This window comes from Nicotiana attenuata, unplaced genomic scaffold, assembly GCF_001879085.1.
Source record: "Nicotiana attenuata strain UT unplaced genomic scaffold, NIATTr2, whole genome shotgun sequence".
NCBI lineage: Eukaryota > Viridiplantae > Streptophyta > Magnoliopsida > Solanales > Solanaceae > Nicotiana > Nicotiana attenuata.
In genome coordinates, this window is record NW_017670255.1 from 677,130 (window position 1) to 688,207 (window position 11,078).

The 11,078-nt window shown below is 41.1% G+C and overlaps 2 protein-coding genes across 2 annotated transcripts; both read right to left on the reverse strand.

Moving 5' to 3' along the window:
• Window positions 1–816: 816 nt before the first annotated feature.
• Window positions 817–4,258, reverse strand: LOC109236770. Its single transcript, XM_019402986.1, has 4 exons — window positions 3,861–4,258; window positions 3,210–3,761; window positions 2,916–2,968; window positions 817–986 (listed from the first exon to the last, which is right to left on the reverse strand). The coding sequence occupies exons 1-4, from the start codon at window positions 4,256–4,258 to the stop codon at window positions 817–819; spliced, it is 1,173 nt and encodes a 390-aa protein (XP_019258531.1).
• Window positions 4,259–4,369: 111 nt separating this feature from the next.
• On the reverse strand, window positions 4,370–5,315 carry LOC109236771. The gene is made up of 2 exons (XM_019402987.1): window positions 4,976–5,315; window positions 4,370–4,671 (listed from the first exon to the last, which is right to left on the reverse strand). The coding sequence occupies exons 1-2, from the start codon at window positions 5,313–5,315 to the stop codon at window positions 4,370–4,372; spliced, it is 642 nt and encodes a 213-aa protein (XP_019258532.1).
• Between the last annotated feature and the right edge of the window lie 5,763 nt (window positions 5,316–11,078).

Sequence of the window (11,078 nt, forward strand, 5' to 3'; positions counted from 1 at the left end):
TTTTCTATTAATCTACTATTGCGGAAATTAAACAAATAACAACTAAATTATCAAGAATGCGATTTTGTATGACGAGATTCTACTACAGAGGAGATGAAAATTCCAGGGTTGTGGTTGGTTTATCAATCATATTAAGTTCAATAATCACACTCGTTAATGCAGATTATCTATGGTTGCTAATTAACCGGATCTTTTATATGAATAGCATGTTCCGACAATACTATTCGCTTGCCCACAATATATCAACCCTATATTCCTATGGTATTGAGTCTATCATGAGCGAACATAATACGGTATTCAATTAGGCAAGACTGTTAGGTATATTCCTATCCTAACCGCGAAATCTTCCCCCGAACCACGGGTTCAGAAACAAGCTCTCTCTAATTCTACTCTAATCTAAACACAACTTTCCCAAGCATAGCATAGATAGTAAATAGAACTCAACTGCTGGCCAGACAATTAAGCAATTATGCACAGAATTAGAGAAACAACGACAAGAAGATAATCCGAATTGACGAAGATGTAATTATTAAATATTAGTAATCATGTCAACCACAACCCTAGAGCGTAGTGTGCTTAGCCACTCATGTTCGTAGTAACAAGTTTTCAAGTATTTTGCATAAACAAATTACAAAGAAAAGAAAAAGGAATGAAGAACTCTATGATTTTCTCTTCCAAAAGTTGTGCACGTGATGTTCTTGCCTCCGGTCGCAAAAACCCCCTTCAAAGTGGCGTTTTTAGGTCTATTTATATGCTTAGGACAAGACCTAAATGTGTAGGTTAAATTCTAGTCAAGCCGAGAAACAAATAAAGTCTTCAAAACTCGGACTGGACCTGGACTTTGGCTGGCCTCGCCAGTCTAAAGCCTAGTTCAGCCTGGCCTTTGGCTGGCCTCGCCAGGCTAAAGCCTGGTTCAGCCTGGCCTATGGATGGCCTTGCTAGGCTAAAGCCTGGTTGAGTTGGCTTTTGCCTGGCCTCTCCTTTCACTATTCTCACACACTTTGAACGTTTAAGTATCCCTTTTGCTCTACTTTCATCTCCAATTCACCTGCACATAAAATAGACTCCATTACGCGCAAATAAAGTGTAGTTTGTCATTAAATCATGTAAAATGCAAGGCACATAATGTGCTAAACCATGAATTATAGCCACACATCAATACCCCACACTTAAACATTGCTCGTCCTCAAGCAATCAAACTACACTTATAGACACAACCTATTAAGAAATTTCCTTAACTCATTATACTAAGAATCTTTAAAATAGACTAAGCACAAGGGTGTAACATCTTCACATCAAGATTTGACTCACAAGTACCATGCATTATTTCACAATTCACTAACTTACTCTAACATAGAGGTCAATGACATTATCTTTCCTTCATGAATCAAGTGCCCTCACGCAACAAAAGAGAGTATTCCAACACACAATAAAACTTAAGATCAATTAGGAACTCAAGATAGAAGGAATTCACTCACTCTCAGAAATAACATTCATATGCTACAAATGATGCACCATAGGCTTTCGCGTAGTGTAATACTCGACTAATCAAGCTCATTCAGTCTAGGATCAAGTAGGACTTTCATTGGTTGTAATGTAGGCTGCGGGTCGGGTAGGATACATTGGATATGAGTGACTACACCTCCCTAAGCACTTTAATACATATACTTTAACATTCAAACCCATACTTATTTCAAACCATAACTCCACATTCACATAAATGTATATTAACTCCATATTTCTTTAAGCACAATTACATCAATAGTCACCACTATCACGGAATATTTTTCACAGCAATACAACTATTTTTTTTTTCATCTTTTTTCAATTCAAGTGGCTCTTACTTTTTCCAAAACAATGCACCTTTCTCCTTATTTCATTAGTTTCACTCAAAAGCCACACCAACCGCTCCACAGTTTAACTTTTACACGGTTCATAACAATTCAAGTGCTCATGAGAGGTGAAAAGGTTCAAATAGATGATTAATTCAAACAAATGGGTAAGGCTTGTATTGTGCTTTCCAAAAAATAGGATTACAGGCTCAACGGGGTTAACTACGATACATTAAAATTAGGCGGGTAAACTATATATATTTGGCTCAACAAAGAAACGCCTTTATCACTTCCAAGATTGAACAAAACTACTATTTTTCTTTGCAAACACACGTGGCAAGTTCTAGACATCAAATGCAATGCACAGAATAACATACAAACCTCACACACGCATGGCACATAACTCACTCAGGATTGGACTCATCAAGACACTCTAGTCAAAGCAGTTAAGCAAATTTAAGATTATACAATTTAAGGTACTTATACAAGAGTCAAAAACTGACCTAAGCATCACAACCAAAGTACTTACTATTCTCAAAGCATAACAAAGTCAAGAGATATTGCTTCAATTCAATTCACATCACCATGGCTCCTCTCCTAAAAAAATAAAACTACCTACACCCGGTTCAAACAAAACCCTTGGAAAAGAACCGTGGCACAAAGAAAAACCAATGGGGAATTACTACACTACCTACAAAGAAAATCTTTTTGTCCTTATTCTATAGACTTAAATCCCTCAAGAAAACTGTCTAGGAGATCCATCGTCGAGAAGAGTCATTCTATTTATTTTTTTTCGATTTTTTTCTTTCATAGCTACTAAAATACTACAAAACTATTACACAACTACGAAATCACAAATAAGAAGTTAACATATTTTCTACATCCTACTACTCATCTAGAGAATTCTCCCACCCCATACTTAAAAGAGTGCAGTGTCCCCAATGCACAAATAAAGCAAAACAATAACAAGGCTGGACAAGAAACTCCCTGAAAATCCAAAGGCCGAAGCAATAGCAGCTCACGGGTACTTAGACTTCCCCCAGGCATAGTCCTTTATGCGGGCACCCCACACTTAGTCCTCACCATCTAACACGCTTTTCACTCTTCCAATGACTTTGCTTCCAATTCTTGTAATCCTACAAAAGAAAATCAACACTACAACAATAATAAGATAAAAATAAAAATAAAAGAAAGAAGTAAAGATGGGTTGCCTCCCAATAAGCGCCTGACGTAACGTCGCGGCACGACACTTCTACCCTGCTCAGGCTGGGCGCTTTCTCTTCTTCTTTCTCCCATTAAGCCTAGCCTTTTTACACTCTCTCAGAAGATCTCCTCTTTCATCTCTGGCTCTTTTCTCATTCATCCTTACACACTCACCTTGCAACACCCTCATCCAACTCATTCGTCCTATCCGAATCACTATAATTCACATCAGGACTCTGCTCTATCCCCTTCAGTTCTACCGCAGTAATCATGCACAAGTCCTCATAATGCTTAGGGAGCTTAAGTGCCTTGTACACATTAAAAGTAATTTCCTCATTTCCAACTCTCATCTTCAACTTTCCTTCCCTAACATCAATAAGTTCTCCACCAGTAGCTAAGAATGGTCGCCCCAAAATAATGGGTACTTCCTCATCTGCCTCGTAATCAAGAACAAAAATCAGTAGGAAGAAAACTTTCCTACTCGAACTAACACATCCTCGATAATTCCTTCTGGCATAACTAGACCTATCATCCAATTGCAAAGTGCTTGTAGTAGGTCTAAGCACCCCCAATCCGAGTTGCTTGAACAAAGAGGATGTCATCAAATTTATACTAGCCCCTAAATCGCACAGGGCTCTACCAACTTCTTGTTTTCCAAGAGACAGAGGAATTGTGAAACACCCAGGATCCTTCAACTTAGGAGGGAGTTTACTTTGAACTCTAGCACTACACTTTTAAGTAAGTGCAACTGTTTCAAACTCCGTATGTCTTCGCTTATTTGCCACAATATCTCTGAGATACCTTGCGTACTTAGGCACTTCCTACAAAATTTCCACCAAAGGTGAATTCACATGCACTTGGCTCAAAATATCTAAGAATTTCTTGTACATAGCATCATCTTTTTGCTTTTGCAGTCTCTGTTGAAACGGAGGTGGTGGCCTTGTCACAATTTTTGGCTTTTCTTTCTTATTCTCCTCAACGGGCTTAGGAACTAATTCTGCTTCAGGTCTAGCTGTATACTTCTTTTTCTCTGGAACTTCTTCTAATTCTCTTCCATTTCTCAAGGTAACTGCATGTACTTGAGCCTTAGGATAAGGTTCAGTATCACTCGGGAGAGCTCCAACAGGTCTAGTATTATGATTGTTGGCCATTTTCCCAAACTGCCTCTCTAGATTTCTGAATTCTGTGCGCAATTGTTGATTGCCTATCAAGAGCTTTTTCATTATGTCAGTCAAAGTCTCTTCTACTTGCTGTGGGGGTTGAGGTGGATGATTGTAATTCGCTTGAGGCTTGATATTCTGATTTCCACCCCAAGAGAAGTTAGGATGATTCCTCTAGTTCGGATTGTATTTGTTACCATATTGAGCATATTGATTCATCAGCCCTCTAGCTTGTTGCCCCACGTAGTAAATTGATTCAGGATTCACGGGACATATGTCACTTGTGTGACCTTCACCACATAACTCGCAGCAAGTAGACATATGTTGCACATATTGCATCTGTTGTGCATGGTGCATTGTCTTTTTATCCATCTGATTAGCTAATCTTACTATTTCCGCCCTCATTGCTGATAAGTAATAAGGCTCGATCACCCCCGCTGCCTTTTGTTTAAGTGCTCTTCGTGATTCCCCATTTCCTTGCTAATTATTATCATTAGCAGTGAAATCGTTTAGCGGGATCTGGATCTCACTATACGGTCTTGCCATGCAACTACCCCCACATGCTGAGTCAAGATTCATATTTGATGCTTCGTCCAACCCATCAACGAAAGTGTGACCCAACGCCTCATCAGTCTGACAATGGTGTGGGCAGTCTCTGAGTAGCTTCTTGTATCTTTCTCAAGCTATCGAAGAGTCTCGCAATCTCGTTGTTGAAACCCAATAATCTGGCTCCTCAGCGACTTTGTCTTCTTCGTAGGAAAAACTTGATTAAGAATTTACTTGCTAGATCATCCCAATTGTGGATTGAGTTCGCGGGCTCCTTTTGCAACCATTCCCTAGCTTCTCCCAGCAGTGAAAAGGGAAACAATGTCAGCCTGACGTAGTCCTTAGAAACGTTCAGATAATTATAAGTGTCTATAATTTCCAAGAGGTTCTGAATGTGCCTTTGTGGGTCTTCGTGAGATAAGCCAACATATTGCCCTATGGATTGAATCAGCTGTACCATGTACTGTTTGAGTTCAAAGTGACCCGTGATGTCAGGCTTCACAATCGCCTGAGTCATAAGAGCCAGATTGGGCCTTGCAGCTTCTATCACAGGGCGCTCTTCATTACCTGCCATCTCTATTGGCTGTGGTTGAAGTACGATGTCCAACTCTCTTTCAATTCTTGTTCTAGCTTCAACTTCCGTCCTCACTCTATGAAGTGTGCGCTCGATTTCAGGATCAAGAGGAAGGAGATTGTTTGCACTTCTACTCCCCCGCATTCAAGAGAAGAGCCTGCGTTATTACAAATAAAGCAAACTAAAAATTAAAACTTGAACAAATAACGAATAATAGCTTAACTGAACTAAACAATCAATAACTAAGCCCCGACAACGGCGCCAAAAACTTGTTGGACCTAACACACACGCAAGTATACGTTGTCGTCAAGTAATAAAGTGACCTGAAAGTCGGATGTCGAACCCACAGAGACTTAGATTGATCGTTAACTAAGTAAACTAAAATCAATTAATTATCCAAGATATTTAAGAGTGATATTTTTCAATTAATCTACTATTGCGGAAATTAAACAAATAACAGCTAAATTATCAAGAATGAGATTTTGTATGACGAGATTCTACTTCAGAGGAGATGAAAATTGCAGAATTATGGTTGGTTTATCAATCCTATTAAGTTCAATAATCACACTCGTTAATGCAGATTATCTATAGTTGCTAATAAACCAGATCTTTTATATGAATAGCATGTTCCCGCTATGCTATTCGCCTGCACACAATATATCAACCATATATTCCTACGGTATTGAGTCTATCTTGAACCAACATAATACGATATTCAATTCAGCAAGACTGTTAGGTATATTCCTATCGTAACCGCGAAATCTTCCCCCGAGCCACGGGTTTAGAAACAAGCTCTCTCTAATTCTACTCTAGTGTAAACACAGCTTTCCCAAGCATAGCATAGATATTAAATAACTCTGCCGGACAATTAAGCAATTATGCACAGAATTAAAGAAACAACCACAAGATGATAATTCGAATTAACGAAGATGTAATTAATAAACATTAATAATAATGTCAACCACAACCCTAGAACGTAGAGTGCTTAGCCACTCATGTTCGTAGTAACAAGTTTCCAAGTATTTTGCATAAACAAATTACAAAGAAAAGAAAAAGGAATGAAGAATTCTATGATGTTCTCCTCCAAAAGTTGTCCACGTGATGTTCTGGCCTCCGGTCGCAAAAACCCCCTTCAAAGTGGCATTTTTGGGTCTATTTATATGTTTAGGACAAGACCTAAACGTGTAGGTCAAATCCTAGTCAAGCTGGGAACCAAATAAAGTCTTCAAAACTCGGACTAGACCTGGCCTTTGGCTGGCCTCGCTAGGCTAAAGCCTGGTTCAGCCTGGCCTTTGGCTGGCCTCACAAGGATAAAGCCTGGTTCAGCCTGGCCTTTGGCTGGCCTTGCTAGGCTAAAGCGTGGTTGAGATGGCTTTTGCCTGGCCTCTCCTTTTCACTGTTCTCGTGCACAGTATCAACGTTTTAGTATCCCTTTAGCTCTACTTTCATCTCCAATTCACCTACACATAAAATAGAGTCCATTACGCACAAATAAAGTGTAATTTATCATTGAAGCATGTAAAATGCAAGGCACATAATGTGCTAAGCCATGAATTATAGCCACACATCATGTCTCAAGTGTCAGCAGGTGAAATCTGAGCATCAAAGGCCGGGTGGCTTGCTTCAGCAGAAAGAGATTCTAGAGTGGAAGTGGGAGTGGATCATAATGGATTTCGTATTTGGGCTCCCACGGACTTTGAGGAAGTTCAATGCTATTTGGGTGATTGTGGATCGGCTGACCAAGTCCGCGCACTTCATTCCTGTGAGCACTACCTATTCTTCAGAGCGGTTGGCTGAGTTTTACATCAGAGAGATTGTTCGCCTTCATGGGTGCCAGTTTCCATCATTTCAGACAGAGGCACGCAGTTTACATCACAGTTTTGGAGGGCCATGCAGCGAGAGTTGGGCACTAAGGTTGAGTTGAGCATAACATTTCACCCTCAGATGGACGGACTATCTGGGCGCACCATTCAGATATTGGAGGACATACTAAGCTCTTGTGTTATTGATTTTGGGGTTCATAGGACCAGTTTCTACCACTCGCAGAGTTTGCTTACAACAACAGTTGTCAATCGAGTATTCAGATGGCTCCGTATGAGGCTTTATATGGGAGGCGGTGTAGATCTCCAGTGGGTTGGTTTGAGCCGGGTGAGGCTAGGCTTTTAGGTAGGGACTTGGTTTAGGATGCATTGGTAGCGGTGAAATTGATTCAGGAGCGGCTTCGCACGGTGCAACCTAGACAAAAGAGTTATGCTGACAGAAAGGTCCGTGATGTGTCTTACATGGTTGAGGAGAAGGTATTGCTGAAAGTTTCACCCATGAAGGGTGTTATGAGATTTGGGAAGAAGGGCAAGTTGAGCCCTCAGTTTATTAGGCCGTTTGAGGTGCTTCGAGGGTTTGGGGAGGTGGCTTATGAGCTTGCTTTGCCGCCCAAATTATCGAGTGTGCATCCAGTATTTCATGTTTCTATGCTTCGGAAGTACATCGGCGATCCGTCTCATGTTTTGGACTTCAGCACGGTTCAGTTGGATGGTGATTTCACTTATGATGTGGAGCCGATGACTATTTTGGAGCGGCAGGTCCGAAAGTTGAGATCAAAGGATATAGCTCCAGTAAAAGTGCAGTGGAGAGGTCGGCCTGTGGAGGAGGCTACTTGGGAGATCGAGCGGGAGATGTGGATCATATACCCACACCTATTTGAGGCTCTAGGTATGCTTCTAGACCCGTTTGAGGACGAACATTTATTTAAGAGGGGGAGGATGTAACGACCCGACTGATCGTTTCGAGAGTTATAGCCCCATTCCCCCGTTTCCTGCTTTTATTGTGTTCTTCAGCTGTATTTTGACTTATAGGGTTAGTTGGCTCGGGTCCGGAGTGATTTTGGAGTGAATTGAGACGCTTAGTATCTTGTGAGAAGGTTTAAGTTGGGAAAGTTGACCGGATGTTGACTTATGTGTAAACGACCTCAGACTTGAATTCTCATGGTTCCTTTAGCCCCGTTAGGTGATATTGGACCTAGGAGCGCCGGAATGTGATTTGGAGGCCCGTAGTAGAATTAGGCTTGAATTGGCGAAAGTTGGAATTTTGGCAAATTGTTCGGTAGTGGAAATTCTGATATCAGAGTCAGAATGATTTTCGGAAGTTGGAGTAGGTTCGTGGTGTCATTTGTGATGTGTGTGCATAATTTGAGGTCATTCGGATGTAGTTTGATAAGTTTCGGCGTCATTTGCGAAATTTGGAAGTTTAGAAGTTCTTAGGCTTGAATCTGAGGGTAATTTGGTGTTTTGATGTTGTTTTGAGCGATTCGAAGGTTTGACTAAGTTCGTATGATGTTATGGGACGTTTCACTATGTTTGGTTGAGGTCTCGGGGGCCTTGGGGTGATTCCGGGTAGTTAACGAAAGGTTTGGAACTTGGAAAATGCAGCTAAAGCTGCTGGTTCTAGTGTCTCCCGCACCTGCGGAGTTGGAGTCGCAGGTGCGAGCCCGCAAGAGCGATTGAGGAGCCGCAGATGCTGCCATGGAGGACCTGGCAGGAACCGTAGGTGCGAAGGCATTCTCGCACCTGCGGGAGACGCAGATGTGGGCAGGCATACGCAGGTGCGAGAGGGAATCCGCAGGTGTGAGGTAGTTTCCGCACCTGCGATGATCACAAATGCGGTCTAGAGGTGCAGAAGCAGTCCCAGGGATTATAAGTGATTTCCGTAGAAGCGAAGCTTGGTCCGCAGATGCGGTGATGGGACTGCAGGTATGGATTCACTGGGCAGAATGTATAAATAGAGGACTTCGTGATTTTTCCTCATTTCCACCATTTTAAACTCGGACTTTGGAGATTTTGAGGTGATTTTTGAAGGGGATTCAAGGATTTTCACTGATATAAGTCGCTTTAGCCTAAGTACCCTTAGCTATGGTGTTTTCCCGTTGATTTCTCATCTAATTAGTACGGTTTTAAAGTGAAATTTGGGGGTTAGGTCTTGGGATTTTGGAGAGTTTAATTTGGGGATTTGAGGGACCTAATGATGTCGGATTTTGATTAATTTCATAGGGTTAGACTCATGAGTGAATGGGCTTTCGGGTGTTGAGACTTTTATCGGATTTCGAGAAGTGGGCCCTGGAGCCGAGTTTGACCCAATTTCGGAATTTGAGTCCAATTTAGTAGTTTTTCTTGTGGAATTGGTTCCTTTGGCATATATTGATTGTGTTTTATTACTTATGGCTAGATTCGGGACGTTTGGAGGCCGATTCGAGAGGCAAAGGCATCGCAGAGCAGGATTTTACTCAAATTGAGGTAAGTAACAGTTGTAAATCTGGTCCTGAGGGTATGAAACCCTGCATATTGTGTCGTATAACTATTTTGGAGGTGACACACATGCTAGGTGACAGGCGTGTGGGCGTGCACCATAGGGATTGTGACTTGGTCCGTCTCGTGAGACTGTAGAATTAGTTAGCCTACTGTTTACTACGTGTTCCCTCTGTTCTTATGGAAATCGACTGCACTTCATGTTAGAAATCATGTTAGGCTTTGTGATGTCACTATTGAGACCCGTGAGGTTATGTACTTGCCGAATTAACTGCTATTTGCTATTTTGTTCTCTGTCATTGATACATGTTATCATCTCTGTTTTGGCTGAATTCTATGCTTTCTGAGAGCCCGAGGGTCTGGTGAGGTTGGTGACTGAGATAGGGCTTGAGTGCCGAGCTGTGAGCTATATGAATGTATATAGATCGGGTTGCACGCCGCAACGAGCCTCAGGGCTAGATATGTATATATATTGGCTCGGGTTGCACGTCGCAACGAGCGTTCAGGCTAATTATCTATATTGGATCGGGTTTCACGCCGCAACGAGCCTTATGGATGTTTATGTATTGGATCCAGCTTCACGCCGCATCAATATAGCACTTGGGCTGAAGGAGTCCCTCCGGAGTTTGCACACCCCCAGTGAGCACAGGTACCTATTGAGTATGATTATTCAGGGCTGAGAGCCGAGTGATTGAGCTGTTGAGATGAGCTGAGTGACTGTTGCCTTGAGAGGTTGTACTTGCTTTCACTGTTTCTCAGTTCATTATTTACTTCTGTTACTTAATGAGTTGGAAGTACTCACGTTAAACCCCGCACCTTGTGTGCAGATCCAGGTGAGACAGGCCGCAGAAATCATTGAGTTCGTGCGCATTTGGTTATCGGAGACATACGAGGTAGTTGCCGGCGTCCGCAGCCCTTGACTCTCCTTCTATCGTTATCTTTTCTTTGGGATTTGGTATTTGGAAGAACATTGTAAACTCTCATTATAGATTGGTATTAGATGCTCATGACTTAGTGACACCCCGATGTCGGGCTATCTTTTCCGCATTTTGTTTTGAGTTGAACTCTTTTATGAAGTTTTTAGTATGAAAAAGTTTTGACTTATCTTTTAAATGAAATATTGAACTGTTTGGAAGTGTCTCGGCTTGCCTAGTACCACGATAGGCGCCATCACGACAAGTTAGAGTTTTGGGTCGTGACAGTAGTGTTACTTTAGTGGAAAAATATTGGAAACTCTTATCAACCTAAGTATCTGTTATATGAATAATTACTAAAATATCTTTGTAGGTATTGAAATTAATTATTTAATAATCTCTTAACCCAAAAAATATCTGAAAAACATGATAGTTTAAACACAAACTCTCTCGAATTTTAGTCAACAAATGTAAGAAAATAACATAAAAAACAACAATATAGAAAATTTGTCAAACTAAGTATTTTTATATGAATACTTATTAATTATATC